The 27,160-nt window shown below is 32.7% G+C and overlaps 1 protein-coding gene across 1 annotated transcript; it reads right to left on the bottom strand.

Annotated features, from left to right (window-relative positions):
* Window positions 1–2,167: 2,167 nt before the first annotated feature.
* Window positions 2,168–27,099, bottom strand: LOC126737248 (ATP-dependent DNA helicase Q4). Its single transcript, XM_050442060.1, has 13 exons — window positions 26,905–27,099; window positions 17,345–19,343; window positions 16,612–16,995; window positions 16,320–16,556; window positions 16,049–16,195; window positions 15,765–15,992; window positions 15,377–15,594; window positions 15,195–15,321; window positions 7,689–7,828; window positions 7,304–7,532; window positions 7,016–7,246; window positions 2,583–2,891; window positions 2,168–2,526 (listed from the first exon to the last, which is right to left on the bottom strand). The coding sequence occupies exons 1-13, from the start codon at window positions 27,013–27,015 to the stop codon at window positions 2,285–2,287; spliced, it is 4,602 nt and encodes a 1,533-aa protein (XP_050298017.1). The 5' UTR covers window positions 27,016–27,099; the 3' UTR covers window positions 2,168–2,284.
* Window positions 27,100–27,160: the final 61 nt, after the last annotated feature.

The raw sequence follows: 27,160 nt of genomic DNA, 5'->3' as shown, positions 1-27,160 counted from the left end.
TTGCAATGATTTAAGATGCATTAAACTGGTAAAATTTATTTGTATAAGTTTTTTTTACTTTATTTAATGTGTACTGCACATGAGCCTGCTATTTTAAGTTGGTATCAAGTATTATGCCAAGATACCTGCACTCGCTGGCATATTTAATTTCGCAGTTAACCGAGTGACTGGTGGTTCACTTTGGCAATAAAAAATTAAACAAAAAACACATTTTGTTTGTATTTAGGTTCAAAAAGTGTTGATCATACCATACTTTTATTTGTCTTAATGCACTTTTCGCATTATTAGCTGCTTCTGACCAGGTTTTTCCAGAGACAATTATGGCAATCATCCGCAAAATAGACCAGTTTTCTCTGGCCCTCCGTCCAAATTTGGAAAATTTCATTTATATATATGTAGTAAATAATACTGTTCCTAGAACTGTACCTTGCGGCACATCACATTCAACCAGACAACTAGGGCTTAAATGATTGTTTATTTTGACACATTATATTATAAGTCAAGAAATACACCCAAGCATCTATTGCCATTAACAAAATTTTGATTAATCGGATCCAAGATACAAGCAGCTGCGCCCTCGGTAGTGTGTTGTCTAAAACCAAATTGTTTGTCTGAGATTAATTTAAGTTAAAAAATTCATTTAGACGCTAGTTTTATACATTTTTCAACTGTACATACATAGATTTTTCTCTACTGGATTATCTATAATATACCACTGGTTGATGATAGTTACTTAAGACAACCAGTTTTATGCGGGAAATGAATGGTTAAAAGCTTGCGGGTATCGCCCAGATTTAAATATGAGATTAACTAAATGAATTACTGGTTTGATTATATGCAATTGATTATCCTTAATAATTTTAACAGAAATCCCAGATCTTTAATTGATTTAATCTGTAGTGTAAGTTCGTTGTTACTAATTGGTTTTAAATATATGCTTCTATCCAGACTTATTATTAATTTTATATAATATTTATTGTTATTAATTTTGCTCTTTTCTTTCTATTTGTTAGATGTTAATAAATTATTAAAAAAAACAATAATTGCTAATGATAAAAAGTAATCTTAAATGCTTGGAATAAAATAGAAAATTAGGGCTATTTTTATCATTGAATTTATTCATTCATGTATTTTTTATAATTAATAATACATGTTAATTCCAAATGGCAAAGTTAAAGCATTAAAATTTTTCCTAGTTTAACAATACATATTTATAGATATTAGATAAATATATATAAATATTTATCACGATATTTCAAATTATTATACTAAAATTAGATCATAGTATACATAAAGTAGCTCTTAGAATATTCGAGGTGCTTTGTCCGGAGCAGTTTGGATTTCTGGCAATCTAATGGTGGAATACCTTGAGCAGGGAAATCATTAAATGGGTCATTTAATGTTCGCGTTAGATTTTATTTGGCAAGGGGACTAAGTATAACTTTACAGACTTAAGTATATCCTTCATAATGGAGTTTGGTTATTCTCGATTGATAGCAATGATTTTAGCAGACTACTCTATTTTCTGATGGTAATGCAATCTCATTTCATAGTGAAGATCTGGTAACTATGGGAAGTTCATGGCAAACAGGCTGTCCCTTAATGAGGGAAAACTGTTGAAATGTTGCATTAAGGGACAGTCTGTTTGCCATGAACTTATTTGATTTCATTTTTTCTTTCTTGATTTCATCGTATCAGTCACATACATTTCCTATACTATTTCCTGCAGGCGTACTGCATAGTATAGGAACAAGGGATTTATTTAGACTGTAAATAAAAGCAATTCCCCTTCAACCGCAAACCGAGTCCATGAAGGGATCCATAAATTCTAACTCAAGTAAGTAAATACTTTTGTATATGGGCATGAATAAAAAATTATAGAAAATATTTCTGAAATATAAAGAGTTAAGGTTTGGGTTAAAATTCTCACAAGACATAAAATGCGTCCTACAAGATTTATATCTTATAAATCTCTCAAAAAGCTACTTTGGCCTCGGGGTAAAAAGCACATTCCAAAGAATCACCACATTTAATTAAAGGTTGTTTCCGACAGGCGCACAAGTATCTTAGTAGAAATCTCATCAACACCACTACATTTCTGGTGTTGGATTTGGGAAATTACTTTAATTTTTTTCCTGTTGACCGAAAGATAAATGAAAAACAATAATAAACACATTGAATAATTTCTATATTAAAAAGGAATTAATTTGCACAATAAGAATTAAAATAAGTTTGTCCTTACATTTTTTAATTTACCGTATCTCAATATGAAACTAAAAGTTCTCTATCTCATCTTAATTATTTCCCTAGTCGCTATTCTACAAATCTCATGAAAATCTTCGTTCAAATGACTCCTCCAGAATTTGCAGCGACCCCAAATTACCGCCGGATAATTCGGACTTTGAATACCATGAAATATTCTCGCCAACGCCCTGCCGGTAAATTGATTGTCTCTGTACATACATATCATGGCCCTGACGTCACTTATCAGTTGATCCTCGCTGATTATTTTCGAAGGTCCGACATCTGTATGTAAGAAAAGTTCGGCAATAATTAATGATAACTTATAATAATATGCTTACCTAAGTCGGCTAGTGGATCAGCCGAATTAAAATATTCCCTAATCCGGTGCTTTAAACCCAAGTCGCTTCTTTCTTCTTTATTATTTAAATCTATGCAAGAATTATAATTTTTCTCAGCTACTGCTAACATAGTTTTGTGAACTGCGTGCAGTTGCTTTAACGCCTTAGTCTCTTGACTTTGTACTCTAGTAAATAAATTATCTAAGGCCTCGTCTAGTTGATCGTCCATAAGATTTCCGGGTGCCAATAGTCTGAATCCCAAGTTTGAATACTGAATGCTTAAAGTGGATCTTTTTGAGGTGTTGTTAACTAAAAAGATGCAAGTATTATTATATTAGTAATTAGTTAATAGTTATTATTTTTATTATAATTTTTGGGTGTAAAAAAATTATTTATCGCAAAAGGATTCTGAAAAACAAAGTTTAGATAACTTTGTTTTTCAGAATCCTTTTAGGATGGCGACAGGTTTTCTTGTGATTATCATTTGAAAAATTAATGAAATTATACAAACACTCTAGGAAAAAAACTATTAAAGTTTCTGTTTTCCTTTCTTGTAACTTATCTCTCTATAGCCTACCTATTTTGAGATCCTCTGTATACCGGTATTATTTATCATATTATATAACAAGCACACAAACTCCTTAATATAAACTTAGAAATTACTCCAGACTTTCCGAACCACTGTTCAATTTTAGTTGTTTTTTTTTTATTAATTTATGTACTGTCTAAAATATGTAGACATGCCTACTCTTAAAATGTCTTCCTGGTATTTGAATTAATTTCTTCCAGCTTTCAGGCAGTTAAACTCATAGTTTATTTCGATTTTATACATTCCAGGATTTATAACAAATACAATAATCGTAAAGTGACATATATAGAAATATATTGATCTGGAACTATTAACATACAGTACTAACATACAGATTTACATGTAGTTGCGCCTCTCCATATAACTATCAGGCCCAACGACTCCGATTGGTGTGACAAAAACAAGTTACGCCGGCAGACGCGACGGTTTGATTTTGTCTTTGTCGAGTCTAGTGTTGTAAAAATCCGGATTAATTCAATATCCGGACAGTATTGATTCGGATGAATTGAAAATTCAGTTTTTTCATCCGGATTAAGTCATCCGCTCGATGTCTCGCCCGTTGGGCAAATTATGCCATGTTTCGGGCTCGACGTCCGATAAACGTTTTTTATAGCTGTTTTTCGAGTATAAAGTATGCATTATGCAACCCATTAGAAATTTTGTTTTTACGGATTTCTACATGATGTTAAAACTAAAATAGCTAATTATCATTGTCGGTCGAACGGACGACGGGCGGCGAGTATCCGGACGATTTAGACATCCGGATTGATTCGAAATAATTTGATATTCGGATTGAACGGACGATTAATCCGGACTCTTCGCATCACTAGTCGAGTCGGGATCATTCTTAGAATGAGTAGAATGTAGAGTAGACTTAGTAGAATGACATTCTACTTTCGAGCGCTGAGTGAGCGTAAGTTAGGTACTAGTTAATTCTGTTGCCTGTTAATAAACAAAACATGTCTACTTATAACAAAGCATGTGTGACAGAGGCTTACTTTCCTTGTAACAGTACCCAAATTTCTGGTGAGCTTGACATTCCGCCTCGAACTGTGCGAGATATTTTAAAGGCAAATAAATTTAAGTGCTATATAAATTGCGGACTACTCAAGAAATTTTTGATGAGGATCAGGTTAAACGGATGGAATTTTGCGAAGAAATTATGGAGGCGAGGGCGAACATAAGTCCTACATTTATAAAAAATACGTTATTCACTGACGAGTCGTCTTCTCCTTTTCATGGTCGTCACAATCCATCTGTTGCCGTCGGTTACTCCACAGAAAATGAACAATTGAGTATCGCAAAAAGTACGCAGTACCCTCAGAAGGTTAATGTATGTACTGCTATTTTAAAAATTAAAATAAATAAATATTAAAAACTTTTTAAAATAAATATTTAAAAAAAAAAAACCAAATTCTAGGGCCCTTTTTTATTGATGGCAATCTAAATGCCGAAAAATACCTTAACCTTGTGAGAAACGAATATATTCCTACACTTCGCAGGCTCAATATTAATCTCAATAGAATTTGGTGTCAACAGGATGATTGCCCAGCCCATAATGCAAGAGCGGGTTGCGACTTTCTGCAAAAAACATTTCCAGATAAAGCCATTCGATGGCCTTCTAGATCTCCAGATTTATCCCTTAATGATTTTTTCCTTTGGGAAAACGTATCTTCTTACATATGTCTCCTCGTAAAAATTAAGTGTCTTGAATATACTACAATTAAGGTCTGACTTAATTTCCAAATTGAAAGAACCTCGAGAGACCTTAACTTGGTTAATATTGGACAAAAGTATTTTTTCCTTCTCGATAGTATTTCTTTTGTGGGATGAAGAGAAATCTTGAAAATCATAGAAATCTTCGATATGCAACTTTTGTTGTAACATTTCCATTGTTCGACTTTCGTATTGCTTGAACAAAGTCATTAAAATCTTGAGTCTTTTTTTTGACGCTTCAACGATAATTCTATTTGGTGATGCAGGGGATCAGCCGAAATAAATGTATGTCCTGGCTCGAAATAGTTCACTAAGAGTGTCTCAGCAGCTATCTTCGATGAATTGACAATATAAACGAGAAACGTCATAAAGGCCCAGTTTTTACTTTGTGCTGAACAATTGTCCAGCCAAAATATAAAATTCTCGGCATCACGATTATGAAGCATGAACTGAAAAAAGGTGCTGATCAGTTGCTCTTTTCCTCGGCTACAAATGGCTTCGTGCCAAACAACTGCAACCGGTAGAATCTTTTTATTTTTTGTCCCAAGGGGTACAAATGTAAAAACTTTTTTGAAGTTCTCCATTCTGGGCAGCATTATTATTTTTTCCAAATCTGCTGAAACGCAAATAGTTTTTGCATCATACTCAATAGCTGCATCTTTCTGATATAAATGTCGCGCTGTTTTTGCACGGTTTATATGCTCTGACCATTTTTCACATGTGTCACATTCTGGATCAAGGTCTTCACGCTTATGGGGATGTAGGTCCATTATTTTACAGTGCTCGCAGTCTTTGTTTCCAATTTTAGTGAACCTGATATTTTCACTAAATAGTATTTTTCAATAAGCTTCGTACCCGCATTTATATTGCGGAAATTTTTTCAAACAATCATTATGCATAATAGTTACTAGGTAAACATTTTACTCTGGGCGCATGTTCTTGATGGTATTGTGATATTGATAGATCACTTGTCTATTAAGTTTGTTAGAAGGTGGATTTTTACCCCGTTGGTCTTTGTTTGGAAGTTTAATTTAAAATCAGCTGGCTCAACACAAAAAGGCAGCATCCAATAGTCAAAATTTGCATGACAAAATACTCCTTTCTTCCATTGTATATTACACTTGCTGCCATTCTAACTCGCAGAGGGTTAGATTTTACAGAAGGCAGTAAATGTTTTCTCGAATTTTAAGACAAAGTGATATAGTTTACTGCCTTTTTGTGTTGAGTTTGTGTAAAAAACAACATAAGACAATTAATGGTGCTCAAAAACGAATTCCGGATTTTTTGCTAGTTACTGCCTTTCTCCATAGTTGGGCAGTACTCCCCACCACTGATACTTTCATTTACCATTTATTAACACGGTATCGAATGGTGCTTAGCCAGCCAGACCGGTATACCAAAACCTATAGAGTATTATCACAATAATGGAATAGATACTTTGGTTTTTGATATATTAATACACATCACAGTCTTTTTTAAATAAATTTTAGATTTAAAGACCTTAGGTTTTCTGCAAAATGGTCAATATGGAACTCATTATTTTGTTAGTGGTGAAAAGAAACCCTAATTAGTAAGGTAAAGGGGCAAACAATACGTGATATAAAAGTTGTTATATATATTAATACTTGCATTGAAAGCTAAAGCACAAAGAAATGCTTATTGCATTTTTTCCTTATTCTTGATGATGATTTTTATATATTCTCTAGGCATTTTAAATAATTTTGTATCTTTTGCAGGCTTCTGAAATTATTTCCTCTAATGAAGAAACCCTTACTGATTTAAAAATTATGACTGTGTTTACACATTCTATGCTATTAGACAAGTCATTTTATATCTTACTTAAGTATTTTATTTCTTGATTTTCTTCTGTGCTGTTAATAGAGAAACCGCCCATCTTCCCGAAAAGTTTTCAGAAATTGTATTCCTGTTATTGCAAGCAAGTTATTCTGGGTCATTCGGATATTGTTTTTTTGTTTTTGTATGTTAGACAAGTAATCTTGTATTTTATTCTTGGCATATGAACACTTAAAAAAAAATCTTCAGTTTCTTCAGGGCCACTAATTAGCTAGTTTATAGTTATTGTTAATAGTTTCTATGAATTTGAAAAAAAACACTAAAAGTAACCTACCTGTAACCCATTCCAAGTTTTTCAATTTATGTTTGCAAATGCCACTCTCCCATCCCATTGCACTAGCCACATCAACAACCGGAAATTCCAGAACATTATCTTCAATTTTTTTATTGGGATAAAGTGCCAGAGCCATAGCCAAAGGGGGGCATTCTTTGGCCGCTTTTCGGATCTGTAACGGTCCACCGTAAGATATTATTTTGCAGTGGGTGTAAGCGGGACTAAGAAGCTCTAAAATTGTATCAAATTAAACAATAAACATCAGATTTTTTGTATGTTATAGCTAACCGATATACTTATTTTCATGCAGCTCTAAGTAGCATAATAAAGTTGATATATTCTCTTCGGGTATATCAAGAGCCCTAACGGTTTCTTCAATTGAAAAGGCCACTTCGTGTTTCGGACATAATCCTTTACACGCACAAGGAACAAATATTTTTTGAAGCAGTTTACGAATTACAAAGCGATCTATTGAATTCGCGTGTATGTGGCGACGCAGTTCGTTTTCATCTCTACCCTAAAAAAAAGTATTATTTTTGACATAATTTATGCAAACAAAACATAAACCGCAATAATTGAAGTTTGCGTTGTTTTTGGTTTCAATTAAGTTATTTAAATTTAAAAAATTCTAGGAATAAATAAAATTGCGTTTATTTATTTCATGAAGTCATACCTGTGAATCTAAAAACAAGTGACAGTGGGCTGGTAATCCATCTCTTCCTGCTCTACCCACTTCTTGAACGTAACTTTCAAAGCTATTAGGCATATTAAAATGTATCACAGCTCTAATATCAGACTTATTTATTCCCATTCCTGCAGAAGATTCATATTTTGTAACGTTTTATGCATATTTTACTGGCTATACAGGGTGTTTTTTATTAATATTGCGAAAAAATTCAGGGGGAATTTCCTTGCTTAGAAATAATAAAAAAGTCCTCATTAACCTATGTCCGCAAATGCTTAATTTTTAAGATACAGGGTGTTATTTTTATTTTTATTTTTTTCTTAATAATATTGGTAGACATGCAGATATTTGAACGAAAATTGGCATCTGGAGGTTTTTTGATATGGTAAATTCAAACTTAATGTTACGAGGGTGACTACATACAAGGTATAATTTTTATCGTTTTAATCACATATCTTTGTTATCATTACTTAAATTATTTTTTTTTAATAAAAAAGTAGAATTATCTATATCTATATTATTTTTACGGAAAAAAGGTATCTTGGTCGAAGTAGCTACAAGCCACCGTTTTCAAGATATTTAGACTTAACATAATGAATGCATTACATTTTAAAAGTCACGATAATTGTTTTTTTAAGTTTTGTGAAATTCCTTTAAAAAATTTTAAAAATAAATATAAAAGGAATGTTGTGTATATTCCTAAAGGCAACAGAAATACTAAAAAAAAAATATGTATAAAAAGGCCTATAACATACATACATTTAGTACCCATTTATCCAATATACCGAACGGGTTTAATGATTTTTAAATTATTAATTTTTTGCAATGGTTTACACAAATAGTGAGATGTGCGATATACATTTTGTTTATGGTTTGGCCAACATCAATGAAGACCATTTGATAGGCTCATTCTTTTTGCCATTAAGGCTTACTGGAGAAGTTTATAGTCATTTCCTCGAACCCAAATTGTCCATTCATTTGGACAATGTTCCATTGTAGTTAAGATTGTAAATGTACTTCATGCAAGATGGAGCCCCACCTCATTTCAGTTTAGTTGCACGTGAATATTTGAACACAGTGTATCCGAATCGTTGGATAGGCCGAGGAGGAACTGAGCCTTGGCCTCCCAGATCTCCAAACCTTCATTCCTTGGACTTTTTCCTTTGGGGTCACCTTAAACATTTGGTTTATACAACCCCAGTAGATACTGTGGAAGAATTACGAAATCGCATTATCGCATCCTGTGAAACAATTAAACTCACACCCGTAATATTTGAACGAGTTCGCCAATCAATGCGTCGTAGAATGTATTGAGAGGCATGTATTGCAGTTAGGGGTTCACATTTTGAATACCTGTTATAACTTATGTTCCATCAAGTGGCTTTTTTACAAGTAGATATTTGTCGTAAGAGCTTTGGGTAATTTTTTTTCACTAAATAAAAAATATTTTGTAACAAAAAAAAATTAAATAAAACTTAATAAAATATTGACATTTATTTTGAAGTTTCAAAGAGCATTGAATAGTGAATAAAAACTCCAGATTCCATATTTAAAACTGATTGACCTTGAATCTAAAACTTTAAAATGTAATTCATTTATTATTTTAATTCCAAAAATCTCGAAAACGCTGGCTCGTAGCGACTTTGACCAAGATATCTTTTTTACGTGAAAATGATAGATAAATTTATTTTTTTGTCAAAAAAATATATTTAAGCAACCATAAGAAAATTATCACGCTTTAAAGTATTAAAAACCGTGTATGTGGCTCCCTCTACAAGTGAAAACCCTCGTAACATTAAATTTGAATCTACCATATCAAAAAATTCCAAGATGTCAATTTTCGTTCAAATGTCTGCATAACTACCAAAATTATTAAGAAAAAACAAAAATAAAAATTAAGCATTTGCGGATATATATAGGGACTTTTTTTATTATTTTTAAGCAAGGAAACTCCCCCTGATTTTTTTCGCAATATTAATGAAACACCCTATATAAACATAAAAGGTATTTTAGAAAGATGATGCCAAACTTTAGGTTTTCCTTTAAATAGACCCTGATTTTCTATTCTTAAACTTGGGGTTAATAAATATATAGGGTGTCAAAGTTTAATTAGTATAATAGCTTGAAAAAAATAATCAATAATTACAGACCATTTACAAAATTCATATATATTTTTTCGTTTGGTTTTTTAGAAGAAATTTTTTGTAAATAATATTCTTTATTTCCATTTAAACTAAAAAATCTAGACCTTATTTATGAAAATTAACAAGTCATTTACTAAATATGTATATTCTATATTTATTTTAAATATAGAATATACATATTTACTTTTTAACCCATTTACGCCTACCGTCCTTTTAAAAGGATTTTAAAAAGAAACCTGTATTTTTCTGATTCAGCTGACGGTTTGAAGATGTCGCCAGTGTCACATTATATTTAGTTAACATCTTAAACAAGGTCAATCGCGATCGCTAGGATTTTGTTAATTTTTGGATCGATAGTGACGAATAAAACACGCTGTGTTTCTAGTGATTTTGCAATGAGTGACTCAAGGTAAGATATGTTAAAACTCGTTTATTTTTTCGTTCTTGTTTTGATTGTTTTTAACAAATAACATAACATACTGACCTTTTTATATATTTGTGGTTATGTTTCACACTTCTTGATCAATCCAGGAGCGTTCAATTAAACGAGTCCTTTTAAAAGGACGGTAGGATTATATACTACTATGTGGTTTTTTACAGGTATTGGAAAAAGCCACTAACCATGGCAGAAATCTTAGAGGAATTGGAGAATGACTCTACGTCGAACATTTCTACAGGCATTAAAATTTTTCCACCCGAAAATGCCAACGAAAACTGCGATACCGATGAAGATTCTGGGGCTGAAGACGATGTAGTACCAAATAATTTACCCGGAGTGCAACTAAGGGCCCCGGCGGAAATTGAATTTGACGTAGAAGGTGAAGACGACTGGGACAGTGATGACGATCTACCACTGTCCACTTTTGTTGAAAGGCGACCTAAACATATAAAGACGTTTGACTATACTCTCAATAAAGATTTAGAGTCTACGTTTATGCAATGGCAATCAGTTCAAACTGCACAAAGCAATCGTTCGCCTGGAAATATTTTCAAGCTGTTCTTTGATGAGAACTTGGTGGGAGAAATTGTCAATTTTAACAATATTTATGCATAGCAAAAAAACCGCCCCGATAACGTTACTGCAGAAGAGATGTACTGCTTCATAGGGGTGTTACTTGTCAGTGGATATACAGCTTTTCCAAGGCGACATATGTATTGGCAAAATTGCAACAATACTCAGAATAAACTTATATTAGCCGCTATTTCCAGAGATAGATTTCAATTCATAATGAGTAATCTTCATTGCAGTGATAATACTTCCCTTGATAAAAAAGACAAGTACTCTAAACTGCGTCCTCTTTTCAAGAGCCTAAATAAAAAAATTTTTGATTATGCCCCAGTTGAAGAGAATCACAGCCTTGATGAGGCCATGATACCGTATTTTGGGAGACAAGTAAGCAATTTATTCGAGGCAAGCCTATAAGGTGGTGGTATAAATTTTGGGTAGGTACCCTACGCCTTGGATACATTGTTTCTTTTGATCCCTACCAAGGTGCGTCGACAACAATTCCGGACAAATATAAACACCTGGGTTTGGGAGCGTCAGTTGTTCTCCAATATGCAGATGTTTTACAGAAAATGCCTTACCAGCCCTTTCACATATTTTTTGACAATTTTTTCACATCTTTGTCACTTCTAAAGGAGCTAAAATTGGGGAACATCAAGGCAACTGGTACTATACGTGAAAACCGGATCCCACAATCTCCATTTAGCAATGCAGCAGTTCTGAAGAAAAAGACACGAGGTACATTTGAATGGGGTGTTGCCGATAATGAAATCGCATTATGCAAATGGAATGACAACAGCGTTGTTACTTTAGCCACCAACGCATGTTCAGTTTTGCCAGTAAATAAGGTCAAACGATTTTCACAGGCTGAAAAAAAGCATGTTTATATAAATCAGCCTCAATTGATCAAGACATACAACGAAAATATGGGAGGTGTAGACCGTAGTGACCAAAACGTAAGCCAATATAGAGTTTCAGTACGAGGTAAAAAGTGGTATTTTCCATTATTTTCCCACTGTATACACATGGCCTCACAAAACTCGTATTTCCAACTCGCAACTCCATAGGAATAATGGTGGTACTCTTGACCAACTTGAGTTTAGAAGGGACCTAGGGACACAGCTGCTCGAAACGTACAGGAAAACAACTAAGAGAGGACCTTCGAAATTGCCAAAAACTGCATTCCAATTCTCACGTTACGATAGACTAGATCATTTAGTCACATATCACGAGAGTTAGCGGAAATGTGCTGTGTGCCACAAAAAAGCAAATTTTGTGTGCCAAAAATGTGAAGTTGGTCTTCCCAAAAACTGTTTTGTGTATCATACAAATTAGTTTTTAAGTTTAAGTTTTAAGTATTTTGCTAATCATTTTGTAAGATATATAAACATATTTTTAAGTCTTTACTTATTTTTCTAATAGTAGCCCTTTATCCTACTGTCCTTTTAAAAGGACCACCGTTTTTTCCAGAACTGGAAATTGAAAAAAAAATCATGATTTTTTCTCGACTTATGGGACCTTCTATTGACCGTTTTTAAGAAAAAAATATACAAATTCGGAAAAATATAGTTTCAGGGTCAAATGGGTTAAGCTTAAGTGGTTTTGACATAGACAATTACAGAAAAAACAGGTATTTGATGTGACATGTGTAATCGTTTTTAGCAGGAGTTTTTTTATTGCAAATTGGTTGTGTTCTTCTGTACATTTTTTATTATCGGTGTGTCCATCGATAAAGGAAAAAGTGGAGACATCACATACGATTTTTTAAAGAAATTTGCAAATGCATTTAGAATATCTGTTCTGCTAGAAAGCTCTTCGCCGTTATATGCTATTAAACTAGGTATTTCAGAGGTTTCGTTGTTACTGCTTAAGTAAGACCAAAGTCCCTTGAGCTCTTTGCTCGATGTGTAGCAAGCGCTTGGAGATGGGTAGGTTAGCCTCAAATCAAGTATTGGAATTTTACGCGCACACGAAAGATAAAAATTTCTGTTCTTTTTTAACGTGCTCATAATCGCAAGTCAAAAAAACAACTTTAATATGCTCAAATCTTAAAAACCTTTGGTGAAAACTAAATACAATATTCTAAAATAAAATGAAAAATAACTCTTAAACAAAATAATAATTCTAATTAATTGGATTATTTAATAAGGTGTTCAAATACACCTTGTTGGGCCTCACAATATCCCAACCTGTCGTAAAATTCTCTACGTACATTGGCTAACATTTCAGGTGTAATGGACCTAGAAATATTAATAATTCTAAGTTGCAATTCGTCCAAGTTAACGGCTCTTTCATGTCGGTGTTGGTAAAGAATTTCCGTCAAATACGCCCATAAGAAGTAGTCGCAAGGCGTCAGATCTGGAGATCGCGGAGGCCATGGTATGGTACCTCTTGTGGAAATAAGCCGTTCAGAAAAAGTGTTTGTTAAATAGTCCTGCACTTGTCTAGCGTTGTGAGCGGGACATCCGTCTTGTTGAAACCAAATTTCCTCAAAATTAACATCCAAGTTTCGTACAGCGGGTATAATATTTTGTTGCAATAAAAGTAAATCTCTCACAGTTTAAGGTACCATCAATAAAAAAAGGCCCTACAATGTGATTGGCTAAAATACCAGCCCAAACATTTACCTTTTGCGGGTATTGAGTTCGTAATGGTTCACTCAAATGTAGATTTTCCCGAGATCAATATCTCACGACTGAAGAATGATGTCGACCTAGAAGAGAAAAAGATGACTCGTCTGTAAATAAAATATTACTTGTGAGGTCGTCATTTTGATCAATTTTTTCTCTTCAGGGTTTCACAAAAGGTTTTCACAAAAGGTTTCACAAAACTCCAAGCGTTTTATTTGATCTTCTAGAAAAATTTCAAAAAAAGTGTTTTTAATTTTATAGGCTTTGTACTTATTTCTTTTCAAAATATCACGCACTGTACGACTTGGAATATCAAGTTCTTCAGAAATTTGGGAGCTAGAACAAGGTTCACTTACTTCCACAAAAGCACACACCTTAACCTCCTTTTCAATCCTAGCGTCAGGTGTTCGACGAGGTTCCTGATCGCCACTAGAACATTTTGCACACCGATGTACACATCCCGACTGCTCAAACTTATGCCAGATATTATAAATTGTTTTAGCAGTAGGGACTTGCTGATCAGGATATGCAAATATAAAACGGCCGACAACTTCTTCTGCACTATCCGCATGACAATACCATTTAATGATATTAATCTTTTGATCAACAGTGAAAATCATTTTTATTTTATTACTGTATCCGTCTTCGTACCAAAGGTTGAAATAAATTGTAAACATGATCGGCTAACACGTACATAGGTATGCGAGGAATTGCAACCGAACTTTAACCAGACTGATAAGCGCAACGACGACGCGATAGCCGCCCAGGGTGGAGCCAAGTTTGTTCTCGCTCTACTCCGTCTCCTTCTTACACATTACGCAAAAACCATATTCGAAATTTTTTAATCGCCGAACGTGTATATCTATTTTTAATTGACTGCGTAAACTCATAACATTTTCAAAAAACCTGGAACTTTGCAATTTTTTAAAGTTTGTGTGTATTTTAAGTTCTTCTTTTTTGTATCTTAAGTAATAGAAAGTGTTAACCAGGGTAGATATTTTTTTGATAATGCCAACTTATTTTTTGGGAAAAATCTATTAAATAAATCTCGTATAACTTTGAGTATTAATTTTCCATAGGAATCATTAATATAAATTTCATTTAACAGAGTCCAGTTTAGTTTTTGCAATTCAGTGTAAAGATCTTGAAAATTAGTCTTTTTAAAGATACTAATGTTAAGACAGTTTCAAATCTTTCTTCAATTCTTTTAGAAATACAATATTATAGTTCTACAGTAGGGCTAGGTGATGTTCTCTTTCGGCGATAAAAAATTTGAAGGCATTGAAATTAATGATTATTTTCAAAAAATAAATATTCCTCACAAGTTACTTTATTTTTTTATTGATTGCCGGGTTGAATGTTCAAATATGTGTTATCCCTGTATACCTTTTCTTCTTTTAATTCTATGTCTCTAGAACCCTTGAGAAAGACATAATACTGTCGAAACGTGGGATAAACCAATCCCTGTTACTAAGGAGACTAGTTCATTGTTATTATTTTGTAATCTATTAAAAAACAAAAATTAAAATTTTGACGCCCTGCATTTGAGATAAAATACCAGTATTTAAAATAGCAAAATTATATGATCATATTATTATTACATGATCATATTTTGATCTCTTAAAGTGAGTTAAAGCTCAGAGTTTATACAAAGTTGTGAAGCAAAGTTACAAAAAAATAATTTTAAAAATATTATTGTAAATATTGTCCTCACCAAAAGCCACTGTAGCTACAACTATCCTTAGTTCTCCAGACATAAACGAATTTTGTACAGTTCTTCTCCGAGAAGCGCTTAACCCGGCATGATACGGTTCAGCTTGAAGGTTTAGCCTTTTACGTTTCTATTAATAAACAAACTCATTATTAACTTACAAATAAAATCACAAAATTCCTTACCTTGTTATTACTTTCCACTGGAACCTCACTTTTCAAGCTAGTTCTTAAAAAAGTGGCGATCCGTTCGCACTCCTCACGCCTGGTGCAATAAACAATCACACTTTTGCAATCTTTAAATCTATTTGACAATAAAAGATTAACCAGAGCCCTATCTCTGTTTACATCCTTTGAAACTGTTAGGTGCAGATTGTCAGGTAGAGGTATATCGCTTATTATACCTAAAAATATCTAACATAAGAATGCTGGAAATTAAAACATTTTTTTACTAATGCTCAAAAATAACAATATTTGAAGCCTGATTATAGTTTAATTCATGTGGTTTATTCACATATTGAATAAACCACTTAAAAATAAGACATAGCTTATATTGCGACAAAACCTTGCTTACCTTCTAATCCGTCTGGAATATCCAAACTTTTAATAATACTTTCACAAGTGGATCTGGTAGCAGTGGCAGTAAGTCCCAGAATAGTTTGAACCCCTAAACTTTCTCTTAAGACTCGGCAAACCATGAGATAGCTGGGCCTAAAGTTATGAGACCACTGTGATACGCAATGGGCCTCGTCAATGCACGCAAACGCTATTGGTGGAAGTTTGCGGAATAATGACCCAAAACCTAAAAAACAAATGGGAATTCATAGGGTTGCTTTAAATTATTTTGGTAAATCTCGCCTGTTCGTTTTTCTCCGGCTACTACGGCTTCTGGAGATATCAGCAGTACATGCAGATCACCGGTAGATATTGCTTCCATGATCTTCTGTCTTTGTGTTTCTGTTTGATTGGTGTGAAGGCAGGCTGCTTTTAAAAACTTTGGTATACCTAAAAAAATTATTTGTTTAATTAACACTTGAAGTTAGAGGAGCAGTTAACTTTGAGAGCAATAATTTTCTTAGTTTCTATAAATAATTTTTTATTTAACCAAAGAAAGTCAAATTTAGCTCACCTACAACTTGATCTTCCATAAGAGATACCAAAGGAGAAATTATCAAAGATATACAAGGTTCCCTTTGGGAATACAGGTAAGCTGGTAATTGGTAACATAAACTTTTCCCTGAACCTGTACTCAAAGTGACCAAGGTGGATTTTCCAGATAGTATTCGCATCACGGCTTTTTCCTGCCCTGGACGAAACGAATTGTGGCCAAATTTTTCCAAAGCATCATAAACCTCTTTTGGAGTTTCTAAAAAAAAGAATTTATGTTAAAATTTTATAAAAAATTCAAAACAAGTAATTACCTATCAGGCTTCCAGTTTCTGTTTGGTCACAATATGGCTTCACAACTTTAACATTATCCATATACTCTTTTACATCAATTTTCTTAACTTGTTCTTCTAATTTTTCAATTTCAGCAAGCAACATGTCATTTTCATCATCATCCTCCATCCATTCTTCATGAGAAGATGCAGTGTCTTTATTCTCTACATCATCCTGGTTTGCTTCTATAGGATCCACATTTTCTAATCCGTCTACAGCTTTATCCTCATTCTTCTCAATGTTTAGTTTTGGCTTTCTTATACTTAAAACACTCTCAGCAGCCATTTTAGTTGCTTCTTTAAGAGTGGGGAAAGGACATTCTTCTTCTTCATGTTTAGCAGCATCAAGAGGTAGAAGACCATCTCCTAAAAGAATTTAAAATATAATAATTTAGAAATAAACAATTTTACCCCTTACATTCATTTTTTAAATTTATTAACTAAATCAGAAAATATGTAAATTTAAGTACAGCATGTCTGATTTTCAATACTTGCGGGGTATCTTCATTATTATTAGAAATTACTTACAATTAAATTAAGTATCAAGAAACAGGAAATCATAAACAATAATAAAGCTACACTATTCTATGAGAGGTTGGATTATTCTTTAAAATATAGATTCTGTTTTATTTTAAATTTATTTTAGGATAATAGAAAAATTACCATAATTTCGATATAAACAACTGTTTTTGTATAGATTCAATAATTTACTTACCAGCAACAACTTTACACCTCTGAGCAAAGTGTCCCTCCTGGCCACAGTTGAAGCAAACTAATTTGCCCCCATCACAGCCACCCATATCCATGTCAGGTCCATAAAGTGCTTTTTTCTTACTCTTCCACATAGCTTTTTTATATTTTGAAAAGTTGTGGCCTTTTTTCCCTCTAGCAAAAACTTTCTTTTTGATGTTGATTGTGACAAAATTCTCATTTAGGCCTCCAGAAGCAATTTTTTGTTCCAGTTTTTCTTTGGCTTGCTGCCTCTTATCTTTGACTGAGGATGAATTATTTTCTATGTTGACAGTTTGTTCAGATTGTTCCTGGGAATTCTCCAGGAGCTTTTCTTTTATTACTGATTTCAAATTTCCAAATCTAGATGCAACTATTCTAGGTTTGACATTGTATTCAAGTTCGTATCTGTCATTTTCTTGTGAATTTTCTGCTTCTTGACTCAGGGCAGGTTTTTTTGTTTTAGTTTGGCTTGGTTTTTTCTCTTTATTTAGTGCTTTTGCAGCTCTTTTTTTTATGTTTTTTCCAACATTTTCCTTTTTTATGTCTGGTTTTATGGATTCATCAAATTGTTGCTCAACTTCTTGCAAATCTAATAATAAGCCAAACTTGCTTGAAGGTTTTTTACTTTCCAGGGTAAATTCTGGATCTCTGTCATCATGTTCTGATGCAAATGGATCCTCTTCACCACTAGAAAGTTCCTCAAAGCTTGCCTTTACAATATTTTTCCTTGAAGATCTTCTAAGTGATGGTGAGTTCTCTGTTGATGTTGTTTCAGTGTGGTGAGATTTATTTAACTTTCCTTTGCTTTTAGGTGTTTTCCGCACAGATTTTTTATTAACTTTCTCCTTAGGTTTTTTGTCTAACGGTTTTGGCATTTTAGTGCTTTCATCAGCAATTTTAAGTTTACTAGTGATGTCATTTTTATTTAGTTGAGAATCAGTACTGCCATCATCAACCACCACTGCAGTAGCTGTAGGTAGAGGAACAAGATTTGTGATGTTTTCTTCTAAAGTGGGATTGATTTTTGGTGTTTCCTTAGGAGAATTAAAATTATTCATTCTTGATTCAACAGCAATTCTAGACTTTTTTGCTATATGAAACATAGAAATATTTACAGATACATTTTCCTCTTCATCTGAATTTCCTATAATTTCATCACTGTCATAGTCATAATCAATTTTGGTCTGTACTGATTGGGTATTCTGTTTATTTTCAAAATGGGGCAATTCAGGGTTTTTAAGTGATATTCCTGTAGTCTGAGTTATTCTTGTGAGCCACCCAGTATCGACTTTCCTCAAGTTTTGTTGGTCTTGATCCAACATGCTATTAACTAAATTCATTTGCATTGGCTGAGAGAACATTTGTTTAACTGCTTCTGGACAGTCTCTATTTATTAAACTATTCTTCATTTCAGATTCCAAAACTTCAATAGCATCCTCAGATTTGAAACTACTAAATGTTGGCTCTGGTTGAGAGAGAAAAGAGGAACTATCAAAGCTTGTTTCAGTGTTCTTTTTTTGAGAGAATGACATTGTCTTTCTTGGGTTTCTTTTTAGTTTGTTTACTTTTGAGCCACAAAACAACTTTTTAGTGATGGACTGCACAGGGGCAGAAGGAGCTTTATCTTTGCATTCATCTTCTTTCTCTTTTGAGGTGTTTTTGTTTAAATGACTACCCCAAACATCTTCTGAAACCTGGTTATCTGAAGCATTTTCTTTTAAAATAGTGCAACCAGTTTCAGCATTAGGTTGCTCTTCTTGAACATCTTCTGTAAAATTATCATTAGACAACTGCAACTGAGATAGAGAGTCAGGCTCGATAAAATTTTCCGGAGTTGAGGTAATATTTATATTATTGGTAACTTCATCTTCTTCCAGTCCAAGTTCTACATCCATAAAACTTTCCTCTAAAGCAGCTGTTTTTAACCTAAAATATTTTCTGTATGCATGTCTTACATCTATTGGGGCTTCTCTTATGTCTAGCTAGAAATATAAAGAATAAGATAATAGACATTTTATTCATTTAAAATAAAATTTTACAATAAGGAATTATGTTGTGAATTGAGTGCAAATTGGCTTCATACAAAATAAATCAACAGTGACTTGTAATTGTACTCTGGAAAAACTGTAGAGTTTGTCTAGCTAAGGAAAGGTACACCATCTGTTTCAAAGCCAAGTTTTGTCCCCTAATAACGCGCGATTAGCGACAGTAGCGCGCCTTTTTTTTTAATTTTAATTTAAAAAAAGTTAATTTATATTATTTTAAATAATAGTGTATTGTGTTTTGTTTACATTCGTTAGGTGCGCTGCTTAGTCTGGAATATGAGACAAATTAATATTTAAATTTTCCTAACTAAAATTTAAAACAGCTTGTTGGCTGCCTCTCTGATTTTGTGCAAAGCATAGAATAAATAATTAACAAAATTAGAAAAATTATAATTATCCTATTATCAGGATTAGGATATAGAAACCCAAAAATAGACTTCGAAAATAAGACCATAAGAAAAGACTTCTCAAAAATATAATACGATATTATTATTTAAATACACATAACTACATAATTCGGATAAGTCCTAAATTATGCATCGCACATGATGGTAAATAATAATAAATTGGGTCGGCCAAAGCACCTGTGAAAAAAATATTATAAATAATTCTTAAAAGTTATAAAAGATAATTCGTCTACCTGTTTTCAAAAAATGACCTGACTGAAGGATATGGGTAGCTATTTTTTTAATTGAATATTATTTGAACCATAATACTCTTTTATCTAACATATCGCCTTCCAAGTAACAGTATTCAGTATTTATTTTAAGAAAAGAAAAAAAAGAGCCATCATAAAGTTAGGCAAAAAGGAAAAAAGTTATGATGTCTATATAATTCTTATAAGTATAATTAACTACCTGTTAGATCCAGAGCCAGGTCCAATTTCTTTTTAAAAATAGCAGTTTATAGAAAATCCTTATTAACAGGTCAAATTTCCTTGTATTTGTTTTTAAAATTATATAATAAGTAGGTATATTTTTAACGATTTAGAAATTGTTTCTGTTATACCTTAATTTTCCCCATTTTAAGTTATTAATATTTTTACAGCGCCAATTTTGACCGAATAGGTTTTAAAACTGTAATAACAATTTTATATTTTATTTAAGCACTAATATATTATGTAGTCTTGGGCGCTCTCACAACTTTATTTGCTAATTTAAATTTTCATGTTAAAGAGAAAGAAAGAAATTACTTCTAAGAATACAAAAAAAAATATAAATAAACATTAGGTATTTATTGTCCATATAATACTGTTGAAAAAATACATAATATATTTACATAAAAAGTAAGTATTTAGTCTGAAGATGATTCAGACGATTTTACCTCTTCATCCGTTAAGATATTATAATCATTTAACCAATCGTCGTCAGATGAAGAAGTGTTGACGGTGAATTTTAAATGGTCCATTGTAGTATCTAATATATGTTCTTTTTGTATTTGAAAATCTTCATATTTTCTTACATGGTTACAAATTTTCACCCACTCTTCCTTTGGCAACTCTTGAAACCTTTTTTTTGTTAGAGCTTCTACATCAGCCAACTTAAATGTCACATTGTGGGCTGCCACCCAGTTTTTGACCAAGACCCATATTTTTTCAATTGGGTTTAACTCCGGATGATAAGGCGGCAGACGAAGAACTTTATGTCCATGTTCCTCCAGTAATGCATCTAACTTGTAAACTGGAGGATAGCGGAATTTATTGTCACTAATTATTTTGTATAATTCTGGCTTTGTCAATTTCTCATCATATGGAATATTTCTGTCATGTAGCCATTTAATCATATTTTTTTTAAGGGATCCCGAAGTAATATTTGGTTCCATAGTAACATTATGGTAGGAGGCATTATCTACAACCAAAACGAACTGCTCTGGCAAATTGGGCCAAAGTTGAGTTTGTACCCACTTCATAGAATTTTGGTGATTCATATCATCGTGGTAGTCTCCGCTTTTAGCTCCTGAAAAAATTATAAAGTAATATAATATCCACATGTTTTGAACTTATAAATTTAATTTACCTGATTTAAAAATAAGCATTCCATTTGGAATGAAGCCATTTTCTCCTCCTGCATGAACAATAATTAATCTGCGTCCTTTTGAAATTGGTTTTTTTAAACTTTTATTTTTATTATCTGACCAGCTTTTGTTTTGGGTATGGCTACTATGAATATAGGTCTCATCTGTATATACGATATTTCTTCCATCGGCTCGATATTCTATTAATTTTTTTAAAAAGTTGATTCTTTTTAGTCTATTATCATAGCTTTCCATAAGGACACTTCGATTGTCCTCAGTTTTTCGCCATCTGTAAGTAGAATTCGTTTAAGATATTAGTATAAATATTGTAAAACTTATAGATACATATATTTTTTTTTAATATTGACTTTTGTACTCATATTTTAAGTTAAAGATATTAGGGCCAAGCCTGTATAAAGTGCTTACCTAAATCCAACAGATCTTAATAGTTTTCTTAATGTCTCAGGGCATCCAGAGAAGTTAATCTGTTTGTCTTTTATTTTCTGAAGTACTCCTAAAATTTAAAAAACAACAATATACACTTTTAATAAAATATACACTTTTAATCTCTTCAATATCTCCGGGGGACAATGTTTTTATGATTCCTTTGGCTCTAACGCTTTTTTGAGTTGGAGTTCCAAAAGAAGTACTGGCCAGGTTGTTATCTACATACTGTCCTTCCGTTTTAATTCGCTGAAGGCAATTTTTGCCAATTTGTGTAGCAGTCAAAATTCTTTCTCTAAAAATGAAGAAAAAAAAACTGTGATGAAATTAAAGCAAATATCCTCAAAGTGATATTATTATGTACTTAAACAAAACACTAATTTTAATTATTAATGTAATAAAGTATCAATAGCCTAAGAACTTTATTAATTAATTATTAGAATAGGCTGCCTGCAAAAATATTAGATAAATTAATACATACTGGTAATTTTTTAATGGGATCTGAATTCCCTCCATTGCCTCTCTTTCCATAAATTTGGAAATATTATAAATAATTTCTCTTGCTTGGCTATGTAAAACCTTTCCTTTCACACCAATCCTTTTTGGAGCCATAATCACAAACAAAAATAACTATGAAAAAATAATATAAAAATTATTCACTCTAAAAAGACATAAAAGGCACACAACACAAATATAAGAATTACCGCAACGGCACTGTTTATATGTAAATCGGGGCGATCGATACCGTTGCTTTGGCAGTGGCATAAACAAATTTACTACGCAACCGAGCCGAACAACACGTGCTGTACCTTTCCTTAGCTAGACAAAGTCTAAGTATGCTTCTGAATTATATTGGGTATCATAGAAACATTTCTTTAAGTTTTTGAAATGAATGCAAATTTGTAGAGCATATTTATAATGGGGTACTACCACTTTAAATAATAAAGCACCTTAACAAGTTAACTTAAGCATCATTATACTCAAGAGAAAAGCTAGCAGTAGCTCCTAGACAAGCACACTTTGTTCTATATTTTTTAGTGTGTACCAAATTACTACAGGACAGCTTTAAATTTAGGGGTTTCTTTAGTTTACTTGTGTCTTTGGTGCTCTATCAGCTTAAGGGCCAAATTACGGACCAACTGGTAAAGTTCCTGAGTAGAACTATCCTCTTGGTAAACCTACCTGTAGCTGTAGGAGGAATTATGAACCAAATTTTAATCTGTTGGTAAGGTTTACAGTTTGGCAACATTGTAATTGTTGTGGTTCCTACAATAATCTTCAGAAAAAAAGAAAGATTAGAGCTATTAATCTCGGTCCTGAGAAAATAAATAAAATAAACAAAAATAAGGGAAGTGTTATATGGTTGCACTACCGCCACCAGTTTTAAATATTTCCTGTTTGTTCTTGGCTACTTTTTTCTTAGATTTTTTTTATACCCTCATACTTTGTTCGAAGATTATTTAGGGTTCAAACCACCATAACAGGGTTTTTTACATTAAACTCTGCTGTAAATTTTTCCCAGGCCTGATCTTTTTCTTTCCAAGATGTTGCATCAGTTTTTTTTATTCAATTGTATCCGCATATTAACTTAGTAAATTACAGAGCAAAATAACTTCTTTTTCAGAAAAGTTTACCGACCTCTTTTTTTCATCAGGTTATTGAGACATTCTCTAAAAAAATAATGTAAAAAAAAATTGGTTAAAATTCTGCCAAATTCACTGCACAGTATATAGTTTCTAAAAAGCTGTGTACTGTGATTCACTGACAAATATCTGGTGGGGTACTTACAAACAATTAGCGCAAAAATGCAAATAGGTATTAATACTAGTACTAACAGAAAGAATATCGGAATTGGCGCAAAACGAGTATACAAGTACACTTCTGTTATTTTTGTTTATTTTATTTATTTTCTCAGGACCGGATATTCGTAGCCCTAATCTTTCTTTTTTTCTTAAGATTATTGTACCGGCCACAACAATTATAAAGTAAAAGTAAACTAAAGTTTATTCATGCTTATGAAAAAAAAAATTTCTTACAATCGTCACAAGTAGATAAATACATATTAAAAAATTATTTCACTTACAAATTATTAAAGTTTTCCATTGCAAATTAAAATACTTATCAAAAAATATTAAAAAAATAACACCCAAGATACAATTTCACAAATACTAAATAAAATAAACACAATTTACAAACAGTTAAAATTTTGGAGACCCCAATATCAATTTCAACTTCCTAAAACCTATTTTTGTTTCATTTTCACCAATTTTCACAGTTGAGCTTGTAGATACTCATCAAAGCTATAAAAGGCTCTATCAGCAAGTAATTTTTTTACTGAGGCAGCAAAAAGTTTTTTATTTAGAGCTTTAATATTATTAGGAAGTTTATTTAAAAAGCTTGGGGCATAATAAGTAGTTGAGATACGAGATTTATTGAGTCTTAGAAAGTGCATTTCCAGGAAATCTACTTGTCGAGTGCTGTGAGTATGAATTTCTGATCTCTGGGTATATTTATGTAAATTATTTTTTGTATATATTAGACATTCAAAGATATACCGTGATGGAAGTGTAAGAATTTTAAGTTTTTTGAAAGAGTCTCTCACATCGTCTCTGAAACCCAGACCCTCAACAACCCTCAGAGCTCTTCTCTGCAGTTTAAAGATTCTCCTAGCTTGAGGTGCATGACCCCAAGCCAAGAGACCATAATTGCAGGTGGACTGTATTAGCGCATGGTAAACCATTAACAAAACATCCTTATTTACTGTGCCTTTTAAGCGTTTTAAAAGGAATATTTGCTTTGCCCATTTATTTGCAATGAACTCCACATGCTTATCAAATATCATAGTAGGATCTAAGTGAACACCCGAGAATCTGACCCCATCCGAACTCTCAACATTGGTACCCTCTGTATTTCTCAAAGAGAATAGGACTTCCTCCGTTTTGTTGACATTTAGGCTAAGTCTATTTGCACTGAACCACTTGCCCAAATCTGACTTCACCTCCACCAGCATCAGCTCTAGTTCTTGCAAACTAGTACTCCTGCAAAGAGCAGTAGTGTCGTCAGCAAACAGCAGCAGCCTAGACTCAATTGACCTGTCGATATCATTAACATAAATAATAAAGAGGAGTGGCCCCAAAATAGAACCCTGTGGCACACCATGAGTTATTTTGCATTCTTCTGATAAAGCTCCACCCGAACAGGTTTTCTGAACATGTCCAACAAGATAAGTTTCAAGAAGTGATAAACTGGGTGGGATCAGACCATAAAGTTTAAGCTTGCTCAGAAGGATCCTATGGGATATGCAGTCGAAGGCCTTTGAAAGGTCACAGAAAATTGCCCCAACATGGGACCCCATTTCAAAGCCCTCAACTACATACTCCAGAAGATCCAGTATAGCCTTAACAGTCGATTGTTTTTTCCTAAACCCATACTGAAAGTTTTTGAGGATTTCATTTTGTTCAAAATAGATATAAAGTTCATTTTTTAAAAGTAGCTCAAAAACCTTTGATATTATTGGAATCAAAGATACTGGACGGTAATTATTTAAATCATCTCTACTCCCTTTTTTAAAAATTGGTATGATCTTTTGATTTTTAAAGCCACTTGGGTAGATGCCTTCCCTTATACATAAATTTAAAAGCTTTGTTAAAGGATATATTAAATGCTCTTTTAATTGTTTTAGAAGAGGGACATTCATTCCATATATGTCTCTAGAATGTTTATTTTTTAAATTACTTATAACATCTCTAACTTGTATATATGTCACTTCACTAAAAGAATGATTGATTAAATGATTCAGCAGTGACCGTGGCCAGTGGAATCCTCTTGAGAGTTTCCTCAGCTATACCTGAAAAAAATGTATTGAACTTGGATGCAGTAAGACCCACGGGCTGCTCACTATATACCTTTTTTCTTTGGCCATTTACAATCTGCCAAGCAGCTTTCGTTCTATTATCAGCCTGTAGTATATATTGAGAGTTTGCCACCCTTTTTGCAGATATAATTTCTTCCCTATACCTTTTTCTAAAGATTTTGACCTGTTCTGCAAGTTCTAGACATTTATTATTGCTATATAAGGAGTTTAAGAAATGCAAGGTTTCGCATCATTTAACCAATTCGATCAATAAACCAAGAGACCTGACAATTTCCCACCACACTCTTCTTTTTTACTGAGAATGATGCATCCATTGCATTCACTAACAAACCAATAAAAAATGATGCTATTTCATTTACAGTTCCAAAATTTTGAACATGTTTTGGATAGGTACTCTGTGTTATTGGTCTATGAAAAATTTGCTTTGTGTGAGTTGTACTTTGCCTGTTTAGAAAATGAACTTTAATTTGAACGGCTTTATGATCTGATAGAACAGCTGCGAGAACATTTACTGAAAACATAAAAGTATCTCTAAAGTTAACAAAAATATTATCAATGCAATTCAAATGCCTCGTATTTTCAAAAATTTTCTGTGAAAACCCATAAGATTTTAAAATATCAAGAAAATATGTAGTTGTTTCTGATAAAGTATTAAAATTGATATTAAAATCTCCAGTAATACAGATAAAATTATTGTTCACAGTTAAAATTTCAGGAAGGCAATTACTACATTTGTAAATACATTAAAATCACCTGCTGATGGGCGGTACAGGGCCACTATAACCATACTTCTGCTTTTTATTTCAATGGCAGCAATCTCGCAGCTCCTCTCCACGGATAGTCCAACCAAGTCTTTTCTTTCCATTGCATCTATAGATGTTTTGGTTAGGATCAATGCACCTCCATGCTTATAGGTTTTCCTTGTATAGCTTGACACATGCTTATACCCCTCGATGTAGAAAGACTCAAGCTCATTTTCAGTTTCAGCTTATGTTGTTGCCAAACTGTAAACCTTCTGCTAGTTAACAACAGGTTAAAATTTGGTTCATAACTCCTCCTACAGCTATTGGTAGGTTTACCGACAGGATAGAATTTATCTGCCTGATAACACACAGGCACTTTACCAGCTGGTCCCTAATTTGGCCCTAATATAGAAGTTTTGCTTACCTTGGACGGAATACGTTTGTATTTTTTAATAAATTTATGTTCCCATACTTTAACTATATATTTACATTTATCATAAGTCTTTTTAACGTCCGGGTCCTCTAATAAACTCATTATTTTTATTAAAACTTATATTCAATAATTTTTAAATTATTCATCTATTGCCTATATTGTTTTTATTTAGTTTTAAGGTTATAAACTTCCCGCGCAATTATTGATACTTGACACAAGACATTGACATTAGTGTTAGGCTTCATCC

Source organism: Anthonomus grandis, chromosome 1, assembly GCF_022605725.1.
Source record: "Anthonomus grandis grandis chromosome 1, icAntGran1.3, whole genome shotgun sequence".
NCBI lineage: Eukaryota > Metazoa > Arthropoda > Insecta > Coleoptera > Curculionidae > Anthonomus > Anthonomus grandis.
The sequence above is the reverse complement of the archived record's forward strand: the minus strand, read 5'-3'. Positions and strand labels throughout refer to the sequence as shown.